The 22,382-nt window shown below is 51.0% G+C and overlaps 2 protein-coding genes across 4 annotated transcripts; one reads left to right on the plus strand and one right to left on the minus strand.

The window, feature by feature from the left end:
* Positions 1 to 84: 84 nt before the first annotated feature.
* Positions 85 to 7,298, plus strand: wdcp (WD repeat and coiled coil containing). Of its 2 annotated transcripts, none has more exons than XM_056428111.1 (4): positions 85 to 224; positions 931 to 3,032; positions 3,803 to 3,923; positions 4,881 to 7,298. In XM_056428111.1, exons 2-4 carry the CDS (start codon positions 1,221 to 1,223, stop codon positions 5,072 to 5,074), a joined length of 2,127 nt encoding a protein of 708 aa, XP_056284086.1. In that variant the 5' UTR covers positions 85 to 224; positions 931 to 1,220; the 3' UTR covers positions 5,075 to 7,298. The 2 variants fall into 2 exon arrangements, with proteins under 2 accessions (XP_056284086.1, XP_056284085.1); XM_056428110.1 differs by having other exon boundaries at positions 1,202 to 3,032.
* mfsd2b (MFSD2 lysolipid transporter B, sphingolipid) lies at positions 5,897 to 21,850 on the minus strand. Of its 2 annotated transcripts, XM_056428113.1 has the most exons (14): positions 18,926 to 19,110; positions 18,147 to 18,272; positions 17,947 to 18,071; positions 15,828 to 15,951; positions 13,798 to 13,876; positions 13,388 to 13,569; positions 12,249 to 12,339; positions 11,889 to 12,010; positions 11,519 to 11,602; positions 9,040 to 9,123; positions 8,760 to 8,869; positions 7,719 to 7,862; positions 7,350 to 7,526; positions 5,897 to 5,985 (listed from the first exon to the last, which is right to left on the minus strand). In XM_056428113.1, the coding sequence occupies exons 3-14, from the start codon at positions 18,048 to 18,050 to the stop codon at positions 5,940 to 5,942; spliced, it is 1,347 nt and encodes a 448-aa protein (XP_056284088.1). In that variant the 5' UTR covers positions 18,051 to 18,071; positions 18,147 to 18,272; positions 18,926 to 19,110; the 3' UTR covers positions 5,897 to 5,939. The 2 variants fall into 2 exon arrangements, with proteins under 2 accessions (XP_056284088.1, XP_056284087.1); XM_056428112.1 differs by lacking the exons at positions 5,897 to 5,985; positions 18,926 to 19,110 and adding an exon at positions 21,699 to 21,850 and having other exon boundaries at positions 7,346 to 7,526.
* Positions 21,851 to 22,382: the final 532 nt, after the last annotated feature.

Below are 22,382 nucleotides of genomic sequence, written 5' to 3' on the forward strand. Positions count from 1 at the left end.
GAAGCTGTAGAAAATGCGTAAAAGAATATATATGTAGACGCTGTGACGAAACTACATATCCCAAAATGCACCGGGAACGGCAGGGAGTTTTGCTTCCGAGTCAACTATGAAACGCTCATTTCAGGCACATTTTAACCGGTAAAACACGTGATTTAATAGACGGCAGAAAACTCGCTTTTAGTTCTTCAGACGGATTCAGCGTGAGATGGTTTCGGTTTTATAAGGTATGTGTATATATTTACGCCAATGATTAGCTACAACGTTTGTTCGATAAGCTAATGCTAAAGGTAAACATTAGCATAAGTTAGCTAAATAACTTTTTTAGATATTTCCAGTTGAGTGTACTGGAAAACCTCTGCGTCCCATAATGATACGTTCATCACCTCAGACCAATGTGTAAACGCTCTAAAGCTTCTTCATACAGTAATGTTCTGATTTAGTGACATACTCAAATTAATGAGCTTCAGTATTGACGTTTGCCACTTGTGAACTATATTTAGTTCATGCACGTCTTTAAAAAAAGATATATATATATATATTTTATTTGCTTTATTGTGCATGTGATGCATTCTCTATTTCGATGTGGGGAGGACCTAGTGGCAGTTTTCACACATAGTATTGTTAATGCCCTGAGGTCCTGACAGGATAGTATTGTTAATGCCCTGAGGTCCTGACAGGATAGTATTGTTAATGCCCTGAGGTCCTGACAGGATAGTATTGTTAATGCCCTGAGGTCCTGACAGGATAGTATTGTTAATGCCCTGGTCTCAGGACAGGAGTATATTGCCTGCCCCTGAGGTCCTGACAGGATAGTATTTATTATGCCCTGAGGTCCTGACAGGAATAGTATTAATGCCCTGACAGGATAGTATTGTTAATGCCCTGAGGTCCTGACAGGACAGTATTGTTAATGCCCTGAGGTCCTGACAGGATCGGTGGGTTGTGAAGTTAATTCGACCGTAAGCAGCTAGAAGTGTTCGTCACCACTGCCCAGCTCAGGCAGAGGGGATTAAGGCTTGGAAGGAGACACGAGAGGCTTCTGCTCTTCTTAATCTGCATCGGTAAAGAGACAACGGCAACAACAGCCACGCTAGTGCGGGACCCAGTCGGACCGGAGAGGTCTCCGGCACCAATGTGAACTCCCCGAGTCACACAGAAGATTACAAAATCAAAAAATATTTTCCTCTTTTTTGGTAATCAGCGCCGTCACGCATGCCGGGATGGACCTGGGCAAAGCGAAGCTGCTCCGGACGGGCCTCAACACTCTGCACCGGGCCGTCCACCCCGTGCACGGGATCGCGTGGACGGACGGCAAGCAGGTGTGCCTCACCTCCCTCTTCCTCGTGGGCGGCGAGGCCAACTTCGGGGACACGAACGTCATCGGGCAGTTCGACCACGTGCTCGGCCTCTCCTGGGGCCCGCCGTGCGGCCCGGGCTCCCCGGCGCTGCTCGCCGTGCAGCACGAGAAGCACGTGACCGTGTGGCAGCTGCAGCTCAGCGCGCTGGAGCGGAACAAGCTGCTGTGCACTCAGACCTGCGAGGCGAGCGAGCCGCTCCCCCTGCTGCCCCAGGGCTGCGTCTGGCACCCCGAGCTGGACATCCTGGCGGTGCTGACCAAGAAGGACGCGTCGCTGCTCTTCTCCGTGCGCGTGGACAACAGGCGGGTCCGAGCGGCCGTCGAGGGCGCCGGACCGATCCACTGCGCCTGCTGGACGAAGGACGGCGCGCGCCTGGTGGTGGCCGCCGGGAGCTCCCTGCTCTCGTACGTCTGGAACGACGCCCAGAAGAGCCTGGCGGCCTGCTCCTTCTGCCCCGTCTTCGACGTGGGGGGCTACGTCTGCGCCATCGAGGCCACGGGGGGGGCGCAGGTCGCCGTGGCCACGGAGCTGCCTCTGGACAAGCTCTGCGGGCTGAACGCCGGCATGGCGTTCGACGTGGCGTCGGCGCCCCAGTCCCCGCAGGGCTCGGGCTCCCCGTCGGAAGAAGACGACTTTCTGGATTCGCGACGGAGATCTTTCGAGTGCGAGAGCTCCTCCGTCCCCGGCTCGGGCCCCGTGGACCTCACCCACCTGCTGGCGGGGCCCCGCCGCTCCGACCCCAGCCCCCTGCTCCACCTGCGCCGCCGGGACACGGTGACGGGCTCGGGCCGGGACGCCTCGCACCTCGTCCTGGTCACCTACGAGCGCACAGTCACCACCAGCCGCAAGGTCAGCATCCCCGGCATCCTGGTCCCGGACGTGGTGGCGTTCGACCCGCGCGGCGCCGCGGTGGCGGTGGCCTCCAACAGCTGCAACGCGGTGCTGGTGTACCGCATCACGGCGGCCGCCGTGCCCAACGTGCAGCAGATCTGGCTGGCGGCGGGCGAGCGGCCCAAAGGCGTCTGCTTCCTCACCGACCGGCTGCTGCTGCTGATGGTGGGCCGGCAGAAGTCCAACGACCCCGCCTTCCTCCCGGCGTCCAACGCGGACACGTTCGTCCTCCGCCTGGTCGCCAAGGAGCTGCTGCCCGACGGAGACGCTCCGGCCGCTCGCGTCGGGAGGCGCTCGGAGCTCCTGTCGAGAGACGAGCGGGAGCGCCCGGGGGCGACGGACCTGAAGGACCTGGTGTTGCCGGGCGGGGGGGTCGTCCGCTCCGCCGGGCCCAACCGGCGCCGGCTGGTGGAGGAGTTGAGGAGCGGCGAGCCCAGCCCCGTGGACTTCTTCGAGCGAGCGCCGTCCGCCGCCTCCTCCTCCGTCACGGTGGAGAGCTTCGACACGGACCACGTCCGCCGCGTGAGCTGCCCGGCGGCGGCCGGCTCCCCTCGCCGCGAGCCGTCGGACGGGCGCCACGCGGAGCCACCGGCGCCGCCGGGCCTCCAAGCCAGGGAGCGCGGGCTGGAGCAGCTGGTCCTCAACATGGAGCGGCTGTTCTCGCGCTTCGCCGACGTGCAGCAGTGCCTGGCCGACATCAGAGACTACAACCAGAACGGCAAGAAGGCCCAGAGCGGCTACCCGGGCGCCGCCGACCCGCCCTACGTCAACGTCACCTGTCAGGTACGGCTCTCCGGGTGTTCGGACCCGACGGGTCTGAAGAGAGGAAGAGGTTCCCTCTCTCTCCGAGACAACGGAACGGTTTAACGTGATGATGTCACTCGGTCATCAAGTATCAGATCCAGGGGAGGGAGTTTTAATAATTATATTCTTTTAGGGGGCAGTTTTTTTTTACCCCACTGACTTCATCCAGGAGCATTTAAAAATAAATTGGGGGCCCTTTTTGAAACTTGTGAAATAACATTTAACCTTTATTCAAAAATAATAATACTTATTTAGGCTTACAGGACATGAGCAATTATTTTAAATATTGCAATAATAAGACTATTAGGAAGTAATAAGACTATTAAGCAGTAGTCTACAGTTTTTAAGTGTTTTCTGAGATTATTTTTTAAACAAAAAAACAAATCACAAAATTATATTACATTTTATTCTTATTTCTTCGTGATTATTTATTGTTATTCCATTTTTTTAAACTCCTATTACCAATTATAACTTATTTCTTTTTTTGTTTATTTTAAATGATTTTGATTTTTTAAAGATAACACAAACAATATGCTTTTAAATTATCGTAATTATGAGAGGAGGTTATGGGGGCATTTGTTGCCTCTCCTGGTGACATCAGGGGCAACATTATATTTCTCAGGGGCAGTTTTGCCCTTTGCCCCGGTGTGTTTCTGCCGCCGATGGGATCCGAAGATGAGGACTAACCGGACCCGGTTGTGGATTCACTTCTTTCACTTCTTCGGCTTCCTCCTCCTCCTCTGGTGCAGAAGCAGTTGTCGGAGAACGTGTTCATCGACGAGCGGAGGCCGGTGCTGCTGTGTGACGGGAAGCTGTGTCTGCGCATCCTTCAGGAACTCTTCAGCCTCACGATTGTGGAGATGATGTCTGGTATGTGCGCCATCGATTCTTTTTTAAATGGGGCGGTAATTCACTTTTCTGATAATTTATTGTCTTTTTTTTCGGCGTGTATGGAGACGTCACGATAGACAGTCACGGCGTCTACATTGATAATAACAAACGGATACCAAGTCAAACTTTTAAATGTATATAAATCAAACATTGCCGTAGGCTGATTATGTTGTATTTGTGTGCTTGCATCATGTAAACATAGTCGCTGTGAATGTTCATCTCCTTTCTCTGTAATTTCGCATGACACCGTTTTCTTTGTTTGGCACTTTTCCTTTATTTAAATAACCCGGTAGTATAGAAAATATATATATGTATATACAAATATTTATTTTAATTGTAAATGTTTATTATATATATATATATATATATTAATAAAATATATATATATATTAATATATATATAAATATTATTTTATATATTATTATATATGTATATATATATATATTAATATATACATATATAATAATAATATATAAATGTTATATATATATCCTAATAAATATATATATATTATTATTATATATTAATATATATATATATATCGTTATAGAGATATGAAATATTTTTTAAAGCGCTAAATGCCAAATTTGAAGCAAAGTGATTGATATATTTTTTTTACCCTTAAAGCTTCCCCTTCATTTTAATAGATAAATAATCTCTCGTATCGTCCCGCAGAATCTTAAACCACACCGTTCCAGCGTCGTTGCCCCGTCGCCGTGCGTTACGCTATAATTGGACGTGATCTAAAAAGCCGAAGTCGCATTACGAGGTTTAAGACTAAAGTAGCTTACTCCGTTTTAATGAGCGCAGGGTTTCGCTGCTGCAGCAACACACACACTGACCCAATACACACAGCAGCAAGCAACACACACCTCAAACTACATTTCTTCGTTGACCTCCTGTGACCTTGTGTGACCTTGTGTGACCTCCTCCAGGTCCGCTGTGGGTGGTGCTCGTGGCCGACGGAGACGGCTTCGTGCCCCTGGCGTTCAAGCCCAAAGAGGAGCTCACGCTGCGCAACGGGAAGAGGAAAAACACCCTGCGGACCCCCGGGAGTCCGGAGAACGCTGTCCCGTCCAGTCCGGGTCGCGGCCAGAGCCCCAACGTGACCGCAGAGTTCTCCACATAGTGCCACGCCAGACTTCCCCCCCGCTGAAACGTCTGGATTCTCATCTTTTGTGCTGTCGCTTATCACTCAAAGGAATGCGCGGCACGCAGGTTCGATTCCACATTGCCGGGCAACGCTCTGGGTCGTGTAAAATAATATACAAAATGTTCATATATGAATGCAGTTGAAGCACTTTTTTCTTCCACATTTGAAATGCCACCAAGTTCAGTGACACAACTGACCACTAGAGGGAGCAAGACTCAACAGAAACGTCCCTTCATTTCAATAGTGTCAATCAGACCAAATACGTGTGAACGTATGTTTTATATTATATTTATATATAAACATATATATTAATGTATATATATATTTTTTAATCTTATTTATATGTGTGTATATTATATAAATATGATATATATTTATATAATATATATATTTATAAATATATCTTTATATATAAATATATTTTATGTTTGGAATATAATATATATTTCATATTATTTATATATATATATATATATTTTGTTTGCGTTTATATATTAAATATGCAGAACTAGTGTGCACTCCTTTTTGTGTGTGGCTTTTTTTTGTCCTCCGGTAAAGAAACACAACGCCCTCGTTTATTTATTCTACAACGTTTATTCATCATCCCTCAATATTCACAAATCATAAATAAATAATGGAGCTAAAAACACGGCAAATATATAGTATACATTCATTTGTATAAACTAGGTAATCTTATTATATATCTATATATCTATATCTGAGATGGCTGTACAGTAACATGAAAACCAAAGAGTTAAAACAGTTTGTAACTATTTATCAGTGTAATATACACCAATGGCCGACTGTCCAGCGGAGGTCACTTCCTTCAAGGTCGAGGAGGTCACGCAGTCACGTCCTCCATTGTTCTGGAGCTGATGCTTTGTTTCCTGTGGAGACGCCAACGAGCCGCATTAGTTGTTTGATTGATTATGATGAAGAACATGCATATTAAATGAATATAAACTACCCAACGGTGCAGGAATTAGTTAAAATAAACACGACTAAATATAATATTTACGAATTTCTTGCATGTTACTGTTTCTTTAAGAGTGATCCCGAAATGAAGTACTCGTATTTTGACATTTTGCATAATATTTTGACTCCATTTCACTCTGAATACTTCTGATCTAAAAGTCTCATTTTGAATACGAGACTTCAACAATGCTAATACTAATATAATTAAATATATTTATGTTTGTGGTATTGCTTGTTTATCTTAACCAAGTAATCTGATTACTTCCTGCAGCGCCGATCAATATTAATGAAATGCTTGTCGCGTTGTCGGCCGTGATGGCTGATGCAATGCCATCTTTCATCGGACCCTTTACTGCCTCAAGAGTGCCCACTTTTTCTCCCCCTTAGATATCGAGCTCCTCCTACAATTCCCAGAATGCAATGCAATAACATCTTTCATCAGCCCCAAGACAAACTTTCTTTCTGATGACGTCATCGTGACGAGTCCTTCCTGACGGAGTTAAGGCTGCAAAGGAACTGTGTGTTGTTGTTTTTCTTTTTTTGGTTGTTTTTTTAGATATTGAGCTCCTACAATTCCCAGAATGCAATGCAACGGCATCTTGCATCGGACCCTTTACTGCCTCACGAGTGCCTGTTGTAGATTTTAAACTTTCTTTCTGATGACGTCATCGTGACGGGTCCATCCTGACGGAGTTAAAGGCTGTGAAGGAACTGTGTTTGTTTGTTTGTTTTTTGTTGAGATATCGAGCTCCTACAATTCCCAGAATGCAATGCAATAACATCTTTAATCAGACCCAAGACAAACTTTCTTTCTGATGACATCATCGTGATGGGTCCTTCCTGACGGAGTTAAAGGCTGCGAAGGAACCGTGTGTTGTTTTTATTTTTTATTTTTAGATATCAAGCTCTGACAATTCCCAGAATGCAATGCAACGGCATCTTGCATCGGACCCTTTACTGCCTCACAAGTGCCTGTTGTAGATTTTAAACTTTCTTTCTGATGACGTCATCGTGACGGTCCATCCTGACAGAGTTAAAGGCTGCGAAGGAACTGTGTTTGTTTGTTTGATATCAAGCTCCTACAATTCCCAGAATGCAATGCAATGGCATCTTTCATCGGACCCTTTACTGCCTGCACTTTTCTTCCTGTTGTAGATTTTTAACTTTCTTTCTGATGACGTCATCGTGACATGGAGCCTCTGCGGAGTAAAAGGCTGCGAAGGAACTGTGTGTGTTTGTGTGTTTGTTTGTGTGTTTGTTTGTTTGTTTGTTTTACCGCAGCTCGTCCAGGCACAGTCTGTTCCTGAGCCGCACGTCTTCGCTGATTGGGTAGAGCAGCAGGATCATGAGGCCCGTCACGATGAAGGCCACCGGGGCGGCGCCGATGAGCAGCTTCAGGGTGTACACCACGGGGGCCGGCTGCTTGCAGGCGCCGGTGTTGTACCCTGCGAATCTACACACACACACACACACACACACAGGCAGAGATCCAATTTAAAGACGTGTTATCGACATCCCGGCCTGACGAGCCCAACGCTCCACCTTTCACGTAATGAATTGTTCACAGGGGTCGGGGGGGGGGGGGGTTCGACGTATTCACTCGCGTGTGCACATGTTTATGAGGGGGGGGGGGGGTCAGACTCACTCCAGGCACAGGGTGGACACGCCCAGGGAGATGCCCGATGCGAACTTGGTGAAGAAGACATAGAAGGAGTAGAAGATGGCCTCGTGGCCTTTGCAGGAGGGGTTGGCCAGCCTGAAGTCATCCACCACGTCGGGCAGCATCGACCTGGAACACGCACACGCACACACACACACACGCACACGCAGAGTTGAACACACACTCATCCGTGGTTTTTGCTGGATGTCTGCCGCCGGCCTCAGACCTTGACCGTCTTAAACAAACTCCTCTTGAAGCTCTTTTTGATAACCCGGTGGGCTAAAATTACAGAGCTAATGATGCGATTAGACGAGCAACACAACCCCCCCCCCCCCCCCCTCCCTGCCTCCTCCTGTAATTTGGGGGTTTTAAGGGAGGGGACTCTACCTCCTGGCGCTGTATTAGCTCGGCGGCGGCCTGCCGGAGGATTTATAGTCGAGAGGCAAACCTCTAATTCATCGAGATGACATCACCTTCGTGACCGCGGCGTGACCCGAGTGACGCCCCTCCCCCTCCCTCCCCGGAGGTCACCGGGGTCACCGCTAACGGCAGGTTGTTTCGCGTGGCCCTGTCTCGGTTTGATTCATGGCGCCCTGCGTCAGATCTAAAGGGGGAACCGACACGCAGCCGGACTCACATAAACCACGAGGGCTTAGTGACTTATGAATAAATCCATATTCTGCTGATAGAAAAGTAAGCCGGGGCATTCTATCAATTTTTTTTTTAAACCCTTCATTGGGGGAACATGAAGAGACCCAGAAATAACAACAGCCCTGATATTTAGACCTTTACTATCCCCAGGAATTGGTGTGTGTGTGTGTGTGTGTGTGTGTGTGGGGGTGTGGGGGGTTACAGGAGAGCTTCATACATCTCAGGACATAAAGTCAGAAGGTAAGAGTCATGTATAAATGTATAAACCCCCTCTTGGTTCCCCGGAGGCTTTTGCTTGTGTTTATTTTTTGTAAAAATCGATTAAAATTGCGACCCGTCTTTGTATCAAAGCTGGCGCCGACCATCTGGCCTCACCACGGCAACAGCAGCGAGGCGGCCACGCTGAGCCCCGAGGCCACGGCCACCACGTAGGCCACCGCCACGTTGGGGATGAAGACCAGCATCAAGGTGAAGGGTATGATCCACTGGGGAGGGAGGAACACAGGGGGGGGGTTACGCTGCGCTCCCACATTCGTCCACAAGGTGGAGCAAAATATCCCCCCAAACAATTTAACAGTTTTAAACAAGAAGAAGAAGAAGGAGAAAGGAGGATGGAGGAAAAAGAAGAAGAAGAAGAGTAGTAGTAGTTCCTCACTGTGATGCCGCAGAACGCCGCCGTCTTCTTCCCAAAGCGCTGCAGGAACCAGTGCCACGCCGGGATGCTGACGACGGCCGACACCTGAGGGCCACGTGCACGGCTCGTTAGGTCACCGCTACACGTGCACGGCTCGTTAGGTCACCGCTACACGTGCACGGCTCGTTAGGTCACTGCTACACGTGCACGGCTCGTTAGATCACTTCTACGTGCACGGCTCGTTAGGTCACCGCTACACGTGCACGGCTCGTTAGGTCACTGCTACACGTGCACGGCTCGTTAGGTCACCGCTACACGTGCACGGCTCGTTAGGTCACTGCTACACGTGCACGGCTCGTTAGGTCACTGCTACACGTGCACGGCTCGTTAGATCACTGCTACACGTGCACGGCTCGTTAGATCACTGCTACACGTGCACGGCTCGTTAGGTCACTGCTACACGTGCACGGCTCGTTAGATCACTGCTACACGTGCACGGCTCGTTAGATCACTGCTACACGTGCACGGCTCGTTAGGTCACTGCTACACGTGCACGGCTCGTTAGATCACATCTACACGTGCACGGCTCGTTAGATCACTGCTACACGTGCACGGCTCGTTAGATCACTGCTACACGTGCACGGCTCGTTAGATCACTGCTACACGTGCACGGCTCGTTAGATCACTGCTGCACGTGCACGGCTCGTTAGATCACTTCTACACGTGCACGGCTCGTTAGATCACTGCTACACGTGCACGGCTCGTTAGATCACTGCTACACGTGCACGGCTCGTTAGATCACTGCTACACGTGCACGGCTCGTTAGATCACTTCTACACGTGCACGGCTCGTTAGGTCACTGCTACACGTGCACGGCTCGTTAGATCACTTCTACACGTGCACGGCTCGTTAGATCACTTCTACGTGCGGCTCGTTAGATCACTCTACACGTGCGGCTCGTTAGATCACATCTGCACGTGCACGGCTCGTTAGATCACTTCTGCACGTGCACGGCTCGTTAGATCACTTCTACACGTGCACGGCTCGTTAGATCACTGCTACACGTGCACGGCTCGTTAGATCACTTCTACACGTGCACGGCTCGTTAGATCACTGCTACACGTGCACGGCTCGTTAGATCACTTCTACACGTGCACGGCTCGTTAGATCACTTCTACACGTGCACGGCTCGTTAGATCACTGCTACACGTGCACGGCTCGTTAGATCACTGCTACACGTGCACGGCTCGTTAGATCACTTCTACACGTGCACGGCTCGTTAGATCACTGCTACACGTGCACGGCTCGTTAGATCACTGCTACACGTGCGGCTCGTTAGATCACTTCTACACGTGCACGGCTCGTTAGATCACTTCTACACGTGCACGGCTCGTTGAATCACTGCTACACGTGCGGCTCGTTAGATCACTTCTACACGTGCGGCTCGTTGAATCACTGCTACACGCACGGCTCGTTAGATCACTTCTGCGTGCGGCTCGTTAGATCACATCTACGCGTGCGGCTCGTTAGATCACTTCTGCGTGCACGGCTCGTTAGATCACTTCTACGCAACGTGCGGCTCGTTAGATCACTGCTACCGTGCGGCTCGTTAGATCACTTCTACACGTGCACGGCTCGTTAGATCACTCTACACGTGCACGGCTCGTTAGATCACTTCTGCGTGCACGGCTCGTTAGATCACGCTACCGTGCACGGCTCGTTAGATCACTGCTGCGTGCGGCTCGTTAGATCACTTCTACACGTGCACGGCTCGTTAGATCACTTCTACACGTGCACGGCTCGTTAGGTCACTGCTACACGTGCACGGCTCGTTAGATCACTTCTGCACGTGCACGGCTCGTTAGATCACCGCTACACGTGCACGGCTCGTTAGATCACTGCTACACGTGCACGGCTCGTTAGATCACTGCTACACGTGCACGGCTCGTTAGATCACTTCTACACGTGCACGGCTCGTTAGGTCACTGCTACACGTGCACGGCTCGTTAGATCACTTCTGCACGTGCACGGCTCGTTAGATCACCGCTACACGTGCACGGCTCGTTAGATCACCGCTACACGTGCACGGCTCGTTAGGTCACCGCTACACGTGCACGGCTCGTTAGATCACCTCTACACGTGCACGGCTCGTTAGGTCACCGCTACACGTGCACGGCTCGTTAGATCACATCTACACGTGCACGGCTCGTTAGATCACTTCTACACGTGCACGGCTCGTTAGGTCACTGCTACACGTGCACGGCTCGTTAGATCACTTCTGCACGTGCACCAGCATGAGGTCATTGGGGGCGTGTGCAAAATGTGCATTTTATCTGCGGTTCCAGTAAAGGTCGACAGAGGTCACGCGGGGAAGAGTCCCTGACTGCGTGTGCTGTACCTTTCATATTTCACAGTCCAGTCACATGAGATGTCTTCGGGTGCTTTGTGAGGTGCATAAAAACAACAACAACAACATAAGTAACTAAGGGGCGGCGCTCACCAGGATGGTCAGCACGATGTTCTGGAAGTGGTCCCTCAGGTCAGCAGCGTAAGTGCAGAAGAGGACGAAGTTGCTCTGGACCAGCTGCCGTAAATCAGAGGGATGAAAACACTCAGACATTCACCGGCGTTCCGTCGACTCGTCGTTTTTTTGTTGTTGCCGGCAGCTGATTGGCCGGCAGATCGCCGGGGACGACGACCGAGACGAGAGACGGAAATAGATCCGGTGCAGGAGTCGGAGCCGTCGGCAGTAACTCGAAGCGGCTTAAACTTAAAATGTCCATAGAGCGGCGGGTACTTCCTGTCGGGGTGCAGGGGACTCGCCGTCGGCGTTTCCATAGCAACACGCGTGTTATTTCTCCGGCGGTTACCTGAATGGCGACGGTGATGAAGAGGAAGGCGGCGGTCAGGATGAGGTACGGCCCGTGTCTCATCACCAGGACGAAGCTCTGCTGGAACGGGACCTGCTCCTCCGTCCTCGGGGCGTAGGGATCTGAAACGGAGGAGAGGGCGAGTGAGAGGAGGAGGAGGAGGAGGAGGAGGAGGAGGAGGAGGAGGAGGAGGATCTACAGAAGTTTCAATGATGCTCTGGAGGGAAAGTGAGAGAAAAATAATAAGGAGAAGAAGGAAAGGGGTGGAGGAGGAAGAAGAAGTCGAAAGAGGAGGAGGAAGGAGAAGAAGAAGGAGGAGAAGAAGAGGAAGGAGAAGAAGAAGAGGAGGAGCCTCCTCACCGTCTCTCTCTCTGACCCCCAGGAACATGACCACGGTGCAGACGAGGAACACGCCTCCGATCACACCGGCAGCCATCATGTACACCTCCTTCTGCAGGAGGAGAACGCACACACACACACATCAACACCTCCTCTATTCTGAGCCTCATCTCTTTGCTCCATGTCTCACCCTCTAACCGTCTCACCCTCTAACCGTCTCACCCTCTAACCGTCTCACCCTCTAACCGTCTCACTCTCTAACCGTCTCACCCTCTAACCGTCTCACTCTCTAACCGTCTCACTCTCTAACCGTCTCACTCTCTAGCCGTCTCACTCTCTAGCCGTCTCACTCTCTCTCTCACACGAGGAAAACCTCGAGCGTCCTAAAATACAGGAGCCGCTCCTCCGGCACCTCCTTCTTGTTTGTTTGCTATTTTCTTTCCCGTGTGGTTCATTATTATTTATGTTCATCAAAACACACACGCCCTGTTGCCCAGCTCGGTGAACCTTGGTATGAGGAGGCCTAATGACTCGCAGGCCGTGGGGACCCCTCAGTGGGGTGGGGGGGGGGGCTCCTTTCCAACCCCACAGGGTCAAAACACACGAGGCCATTGTGGGACGTCAGAACCTGGATGTGGACCCTGAACAATCCTCGTTTTCATTCAGCGCTGCAGAGTTCTTCAAATAACCTATAAAGGTGTCTCAAAGAACCTTTACAACATGGTTCTTTAAGGCACGATTTCTGGTTCCACAGAAAACCTTTCAAACCAGGGTTCTTTAAAGAACCGTTTCCTTAAAGAGTTCTTTCAAGAACCTATAAAGTTGTCTCAAAGAACCTTTAAAACAAGGTTATTTGAGGCCCCATATCTGGTGCTTCAAAGAACCTTTCAAACCAGGGTTCTTTAAACCATTACCTTAAAGAGTTCTTTAAAGAACATATAAAGGTCTCTCAAATAACCTTAAAATAGTTCTTCTTTAAGGCACTATTTCTAGTTCCTCAAAGAACCTTTCAAACCAGGGTTCTTTGAGGAACCATGTCCATAAAGAGTTCCTTAAAGAACCTATAAAGGTGTCTCAGGTGAAACGATGGTTCTCCAGTAGGTGATGGTTCTTCGTGGTTCCACCAAGCCTTTTAAAGAACCATGGGGGGGGGGGCTCACCGAGTGAGACAGGTAGTCCTGCGAGCGCACCAGCCTCCTGGCGATCTCCGCCCCGCTGCCGTTGCCGGGGTAACCGGCGGTGGCGTTGTGCGGCGGGCAGTGCTTCAGGGTGTGAGCGCTGGCCACGATCTGACCCTGGATGGCGGCGCCCACGAGGGTCCCCAACACCTCCATGGTCATCCCTGTTCAACCACACAGGAGGAGGAGCAGGAGGCGCGGGTCAGGAGGAGGAGGAGGAGGAGGAGGAGGAAGAACAAGAAGAAGGAGGAGGAGGAGGCGTGGGTCAAAGGGAGGAGGAGGAGGAAGAGGAGGAGGATGAAGAACAAGAAGAAGGAGGATGGGGAGGAAGGAGGATGAAGAAGAAGAGGAGGAGGAGGAGGAGGCGGAGGAAGAAGAAGAGGAGAGCTCACGGTAGGCGGTGGCCGAGTCCCGCTCCTTCTGGTCCGTGCTCAGGAACATGGTGAGAGCGGAGTACGGCACATGGAAGCACTGAGGGGGAGGAGCCAAAAGGAATCATATCAATAGGGGGAGGAGCCAAACGGAATCATACATAATAGAAGCATCTCACGAGGTGGAAGAAAGACCTCCTCTCCTCTCCTCTCCTTTCCTCCTCCTCTCCTCCTCACCTCTCCTCTCCCCTCCTCTCCTCCTCTCCTCCTCACCTCTCCTCATCCTCCTCTCCTCTCCCCTCCTCTCCTCCTCACCTCTCCTCATCCTCCTCTCCTCCTCACCTCTCCTCCTCCTCCTCTCCTCTCCTCCTCTCCTCTCCTCTCCTCTCCCCTCCTCTCCTTTCCTCCTCACCTCTCCTCTCCTCCTCCTCTCCTCCTCACCTCTCCCCTCCTCTCCTCTCCCCTCCTCCTCCTCTCCTCTCCTCCTCACCTCTCCTCTCCCCTCCATTCCTCCTCACCTCTCCTCTCCTCCTCACCTCTCCTCCTCCTCTTCCTCCTCCTCCTCTCCTTTCCTCCTCCTCTCCTCCTCACCTCTCCTCCTCTCCTTTCCTCCTACTCTCCTCCTCACCTCTCCTCTCCTCTCCTTTCCTCCTCCTCTCCTCCTCACCTCTCCTCTCCTCCTCCTCTCCTCCTCCTCTCCCTTCCTCCCCCTCTCCTCTCCTTTCCTCCTCCTCCTCCTCCTCTCCTCCTCTCCTCCTCCTCCCCCCTCCTCCCTCTCCTCCTCCCTCCTCCTCCTCCCTCTCCTCCTCCTCCCCCCTCTCCTCCTCCTCCTCCTCCTCCTCCTCCTCCTCTCCTCCTCTCCTCCCCTCCTCCTCTCCTCCTCCTCTCCTCCTCACCTCTCCACCTCACCTCTCCCCTCCTCCTCCTCTCTCTCTCCTCCTCCTCCTCCTCACCTCTCCCCTCCTCTCCTTTCCTCCTACTCTCCTCCTCTCCTCTCCCCTCCTCTCCTTTCCTCCTCCTCTCCTCCTCACCTCTCCTCCTCCTCCTCCTCCCTCCCCTCTCCTCTCCTTTCCTCCTCCTCTCCTCCTCACCTCTCCTTTCCTCCTCCTCTCCTCCTCACCTCTCCTCTCCTTTCCTCCTCCTCTCCTCCTCTCCCCTCCTCCTCCTCTCCTCTCCTCTCCCCTCCTCTCCTCCTCACCTCTCCTCCTCCTCTCCTCTCCTCTTCTCCTCACCTCTCCTTTCCTCCTCACCTCTCCTCTCCTCCTCCTCGTCTCCTCTCATCTCCCCTCCTCTCCTCCTCACCTCTCCTCCTCCGTCTCCTCTCCTCTCCTCGTCTCCTCCTCCCCTCACAGTGACACCAGGATATGTTTGGAAGTCTTTCCTCCGTGGTGAGAACAACATGAGTCTATAAGGAGACGTAGCGTCCTCTGCCGTTTCCTTGCGGCCTCCCTCAGCCTGTGTCGGTTCCTCTTTCCTTACCGACTCCACCGTATAATTTACTCGGCGTTCCTCGAAACCGAAATAAACTCGGCGGCCGGTTTGTAACCGTCGAGTTATTTACTGGAGAAACATTCAGGGAGAGAAGCTGAGGATGAGGAGGAAAACATGAGAAGAGGAGGAAGCTACGACCTCTGACCTCTCACACACATGAACACAAACACATTTAGACACACATGCACACTCACTCTCACGCACACATGCACATGCACACACACACACATGCACTCACACATGCACACACTCACTCACTCACACATGCACACACACACACATGCACACACTCACTCCCTCACTCACTCACACATGCACACAGACATGCACAGACACAAACAGACAGACTTACACTCACACATACACACACAATCACTCACACAAACACATGCACACACACACACACACACACCCAGAGACAGTGCAGCCAGTCGGTTTCCAGTGGAGTTTCCCGTCGCCCCGTGAGCTCATGGAGGAGTTGGAACGACCCGAGAGGAGTAAAAGATCCTAAATAACGACTCTTCCTCTCCGGGAGCCATGACGACCCCCCGCGTACTCACGGTGATGAGGGTCTGGTAGAGGCAGTAGAAGCCCAGGTACCACAGGAACCTGCCGCTGATGAAGGGGGGGACGAACCACAGGTAGAAGTACGAGACCACCAGGAACGGAGAACAGCCCACCATCCTGCAACCACACACACACACACACACACACACACACAGACACACACACACAGACACACACACACAGACAGATTCATGTCGATGTGAAGTTACATCTCAACATTTTACAGGTTTCACTCTTAAAATTTCAGATTAGCTGTAAATGTGAAAGGAATCTGACTCTTCACACACACACACACACATACATACACACACACAAATACACAAAGACATGAATATGTGTGAAGTTGTGCTTTTATTCTGCGAGCCGAGCTCTGAGTGATGGGGTACGCTGTGTGTGTATAAATCAATCATAGGTAAACAAACGGTCTGTGTGTGTGTGTGTGCAGTGTGTGTGTGTGTGTCGTTTGCGCCAACAGCTGTGTGTTTAGATGTGACGCAACACATCATTTAAATGTTGTGTCTGCTTTAAAAAGCAAACGGAGTCTGTTTGTCATGGGTTTTGGTGACTGTGACAAAAAAAACACCTATGGGGGACAGGAGGGGGGGGGGGTTGACCTCTGACCCCACAGGAGTTGTTGTCCAGAGAACGTGGGAGAACGAGGCCGAGCGCGGTGGTCCTTTCCAGCACCGTCCGCCCGCCTCTCTCTCTCTCCTCCCGATCGTTTGTTTCAGGAACAAAAGAAACCGAACAACGCTGAGGGAGCACGCCGACCGCGGGGTCACGGGGTCGATGAAGGAGGGGGGGGGGGCATGTTTCCTCACACGTTCACACCTGCCACCTGCAACTAATTAAAGTCAGAGAGGGGAGGGGCTTTAATTAAGACGAGTGTGTCACACTCGTCTTAATTAAAGCCCCTCCCCTCTGACTTTAATTAGATGCGGTGGACCAGAGGAGCCTCTTCCTCCTCTTCCTCCTCCTCTTCCTCTTCTTCTTCTTGCCACTGGGATTGTGCATCATACCACAATCACACAATAATAAACAGGGCGACACCCAAGAGGGCGGGGCAAAGTGACTCTATTTAAGGAGGGGGGGGACCACTTCCTGCCTGTGGGGACTTTCCAACGACTGATGAGCCCACATTTAAAATACCTGAAGTATACATCCTACACAGAGTATTCACACACACACACACACGCACGCACACACATACACACACACACACACGCACACACACACACACCTTCATGAGCATCTGCCCCCCCCTCCAGCTCGTATGTACATAATCTCTACGGTTTATAATGCGGTAGGCATTACATTCTGAATGTGCAATTACATTAAATGTCACGCTAGCGCGTTCAAAAGACACATACACACACACACATACACACATACACACACACATACACACACACATACACACACCCACACACACACACATGGTGATCTTGGTTTAATCCGCCACAGAATCATTTCACTGCGAGGCCGAGAGGGACTTAGCATCAGAGACAGCTGGGCGAGGCGAGGCGTCACGAGAGGGGAGGAGAGGAGAGGAGAGGAGGAGAGGAGGAGGAGGGAGGAGAAGGAGGAGGAGGAGAGAGAGGAGGAGGAGGAGGAGGAGGAGGAGATGGAGGGAGGAGGAGAGGAGGAGATGAGAGGATGAGAGGAGGAGGAGGGAGGAGGAGGAGGAGGAGGAGAGGAGGAGAGGAGGAGGAGGAGAGGAGGAAAGGAGGAGGAGAGAGGAGAGGAGAGGAGAGGAGAGGAGGAGAGGAGGAGAGGAGAGGAGGAAAGGAGAGGAGGAAGAGAGGAGATGGAGGGGAGGAGAGGAGGGGAGAGGAGAGAAGAGGAGGGAGGAGGGGAGGAGAGGAGAGGAGGAAGAGAGGAGAGGAGGAAGAGAGGAGATGGAGGAAGAGAGGAGAGGAGGAGGAAGGAGAGGAGTGGAGGAGGAAAGAGGAAGAAGAGAGGAGGGAAGAAAGAGGAGCAGAGGAGGGAGGAGAGGAGGGAGAGGAGAGGAGGAGAGGAGGAGAGGAGGAAGAGAGGAGATGGAGGGGAGGAGAGGAGAGGAGAGGAGGAGAGGAGGGAGGAGGAGAGGAGAGGAGGGAGGAGGGAGCTCACCAGGGCATGAGTCGGCCGATCTTGGTCCACTTGCTCTTCGTGATGAAGAACCCGACCACCGGGTCGGTCACGGCGCCCCAGGCTTTACCGATGAACAGCACCATGGAGGCCTGGAAGGCGTTGATCTGAGGAGCAGAGGGGGGAGGTGAAGAAACACACACACACACACACGCACACACACACACTTTAAACCCGTTTACCTGAGCCACGTCCAGCAGGTAGATCTGCAGGAAGAAGGCCGTGGCGCTGCCCGCCACCTCCTTGGGGGCGCCGCCGATGGCGAAGCACAGCTTACTGGAGAAGGTCAACTTCTGACCCGGCTCGGTCTGCGGAGACGGACCACAAGGAACCTTCATTCAGAAACTATTCACAATGTTCCTGTTTCCATGGAAACTCTCACTTTATTTATCAAATAAATTACAAAATGAATATAAAATATAGTCAAGATATTAACGAGGTTATAAATAATGATTTTTATTGTAAATATTAAGTTGTTCTTCTTGTGGCTCAAAGGAAGGCCAGTTTGATAGCTTCTCTCACCAGCATAACTGTTTTCAGCTGCGCTCACATAAAAAGGGTTTGAAGGGATTTCTACCCCTCCGCTAGTCTTCTAAGGCAATAACACAATGTACCATCAGAACACTGGAGATGGGCCTCTACACACCTCTGTAGAGACTTCATTAAACAACAGAGAATAGTCATCTACACATTAACAACTATGTAGAGATGTATTTATGATTCATTTAATGTTATCTTCATTGATAAAAACAGTGCTTTAAAAAATAAGGTAATTTCTACGTGACCCCAAACTTTTTAACGGTATTCTTGAGTAAGCGTGTCCCGCCATGCAGTCGGTCACACGTGTGCGTCCTCTACTTTTTGCTCGTATCTCATCATTTTAACTCCGGGGTATTGGGGAGGGAGGTCGCTGTGTGAGCCAATCAGCACGGGCGATTCTGCACACGCGGAAAAATCACACCTGCAACGACACTTCTTCAGGCGAGGCGCGTCGCCCTCACGCTCACGAGACTCATGACTCGTCTTCTCTATTCCAGGTGCTCCTAGAATAACATTCCTTCCTCCTCGTCTTCGCGTCGCCACCGTTCGCCGGGTTTCGGTGGAGCGCGAAGGAAAAGGCGGTTTGAGGACGTGAGAAACGGCGCCAGACACACTCCCTAAAAACACACACACACACACACACACACACACAGACTACAAGTGCGACTGTAGATCATCAACCTCCTCGTGTCTCTCCCTAAACGACTCGCTGCCACGGGCCAGGGAGATGCTCATGTATAAAATATGTGTGTGTGTTAAATAGATTGTGTATTAGGAGGACCCCCCCCCCCCACACACACACACACACACACACACCTCCACCACACACACCTTGCTGGCTGTTTGCATTGTGGTCTGGAGGAGCCGGGACAAACCCATCGGGTCCTCCGCGGCTCCGCTTCCCCCTCGCCGCGCGCTGCCAAAACCATCAGACCGTGTGTGTGTGTGTGTGTGTCTGTGTGTGTGTGTGTGTGTGCAGAAGCTTTTCATCTCCACACATGAATAAGACGAGCCACCGCAGTCTGGGGAGCCCGATATATTTACGACTGCACGTCTCCGGGGGGCCGTGCACAACCTTTGCCTGTTCCCCCCCGATCCTGTTGAACCTTTGGTGTCAGACACACACACACACACTCACACACACACACACAAGAGTGTCACTCCACATCCAGTGGCCCAGACTTGCCCTCCCTCCTCCCCCCTCCATCCCAGAGCTTCATGAAAGAAGGGGGGGGAGAAGAAAATCACCAAAGTAACCGCAGCCGTGACCGGCTCACTGTGATTATCCCAAACCCACGCTCTTCCCTTCCTCCTCCTCCTTTTTCTTCCTTCTCTTTTCTCATCTCTCCATCAAAACAACGGAGAGGGAGCGACAATTACCGCGAGGTTATACGTGTGCAATTATTCAATCGCGAGACAAGCAGGTCCGAGGTAAGTAAAGACTCCAGAACTCTCTCTTCTCCCACTCTCACTGCAATTAGCTCGAATTGGAGAGAGAGAAATTAAAGTCTTTGGTGTCTAGAGAACGCTGCTTATCAGAGGATGTGCAGAAATACATCTCTCTCTCTCTCTCGCTCTCTCGCTCTCTAAAGTCTAAACAAACTCTCAATCTTTCATTACTGCGTTCCTATCATCAAAGGGGATAAACAGGATATCCTTCCTACTGTTGTCTGCGTGCACAAACAGCACCGTACACACACACACACACACACACACACAATGTCGGCGAGCGAGGGACGAGGGCGGATAAGACTAATCTCCAAAGTTAATGAATTCTTAAGAGGAAATCATTTAAAGTGTCTGATTTAAAATCAGCAGAGAAAAAGGAAGTGAGGGAAATAAAAAATATGAAGACTAAACATCCACAAAGAAATGTACAAATCATTGAAGCAAACAATATATTATGTAAAAAACATATAATAAATATGACATATTAACAAAAAAAGGAAATTAAAAGTAAAGAGTTATGAACCTGTTATACCAAAGTACAATGTGTGAGCTGCGCTGGAATCAAACGAGTCTAAAAACACACCGAACCAGTTGAAAAGCTTGTTTCTGGCCCTCAGGGGTCAGAGGTCACGCCGAGCAGGTGACGCCAGAAGCTCCAGGTCATGGATCAGGTGGATTATGTCACACTAAGTTCTTGAGACTCTGCCCACTCCTCCTCTCTACCTCCATCTGCCTGATGGATCGTGGAGGTCTCCATCGTGGAATATGCCTACTATGAACTATTCATCCACTCTGTCACATTCATTGAATGTATTTTAACTCTAAATCTGTCCTTCTGTACACATTACATCTATTGTTCTGTCCATCCTGGAGAGGGATCCTCCTCTGTTCTCTCCTGAAGGTTTCTTCCCTTTTTTTCCCCCTGAAGGGTTATTTGGGAGTTTTTTCTGATCCGATGTGAGGTCAAAGGTCAAAGGTCAGTGATGTCTATGTGTACAGATTGTAAAGCACTCCGAGACAAATTTGTAATTTGTGAAATTGGGCCATACAAATAAACTGAATTAAACTGAATTGAATTGAATTCTTTAAGTTAAAAAAGAAAAAGGAATATCGGGTGTGCGGCGTTCCTTCGCGGCGTAGTGACGTTGTGAAGAGGTCAGCTGGCTAGAGCCACGCTGAGAGTCCCTCTGGTTTCCATGGGAACGGCCATGCCACGACCAAGGCTCTGGTGTACTTGGAAATTTGGGGGAAATAGAAACTTTTCTTCCAAATTCCAAATTTTATTTTGTTGAATATTAAGATTCAGGAATATTAAGAGTCGCGTTTTTAATCCTCCAGTTCTGTTCATCTTCAAGGAGCGGGGGAAACACGTATGTCCGTATCCATAGTGACGACCAGGTCATTTAGTTCCACTTCCTGCCTGTCACGACTCTCTTCAGGGTCTTCATCATATCGGTCGGGAAAACAAATCGACTTCCATGATTGATAAGCAAATGAATAACAGATAATGAGAGGAGAGAGATCCATCTCTTTTGTTTTCCTCTTCCTCTCCATCCAATCACAAGCCACGCACGGCCCAAATAAGCTGCACACACACCAATGAGAATGGAAACACTCAAGAAACAAGCTGCCATGGAACACCTGACAACAACAACAACAATGAAGAAGAAGAAGAAGAAGAAGAAGAAGAAGAAGAAGAAGAAGAAGAAGAAGAAGAAGAAGAAGAAGAAGAAGAAGAGTCTTACCTGCCGGGGGGTCTTGGGGAACAGCGGGTCGGTGGGCTTGATGAGCTTCCCCGTGGAGCCGCGCGCTCCCGCCATGGCTGAGAGGCTGTGCGTGAGGCGGCCGCCGTACGTGTGCGCGCGGGGGGTCGTGAAGTGCGTGTGGCTGTGACTCCTCGTGGGAGCGAGTGCGCGCGGAGCCGGCTGCCACTGCGCGCTGCTGTGCGTCCGCGGCTGGAACTGGACGTGGCTCTGGCTGCGGGTGGTGTGCGCGGCGCGTGTCACGGCCCCGGAGGCCGCGGGCTCCTCCTCCTCCACCCGCTCCTCCTCCTCCTCCTCCTCCCCCTCCTCCTTCTCCCCCTCCTCCTCCGTGACAACTCGGCCCCTTTCTGCCGCCATTCACATGCTCTTGTGTGGCTCTGGAATGAGGCCGGCGGAGGGAAGGGCAAAGTCAGACCGGCGGCGGTTCCAGACGCACGCACGCACACACACACACACACACACACACACACACACACACACACACACACACACACACACACACACACACACACACACACACACACACACACACACACACACACACACACACACACACTCAATGACATGTATAGCTGCAACATAGACAGCTGCAACAAGAATGCAGCTGCACGCAAACACACAAAGACTTTGTGCGCACGCACAAAACAACAAAAACGGGACAATGCA

Source organism: Pseudoliparis swirei, chromosome 12, assembly GCF_029220125.1.
Source record: "Pseudoliparis swirei isolate HS2019 ecotype Mariana Trench chromosome 12, NWPU_hadal_v1, whole genome shotgun sequence".
NCBI lineage: Eukaryota > Metazoa > Chordata > Actinopteri > Perciformes > Liparidae > Pseudoliparis > Pseudoliparis swirei.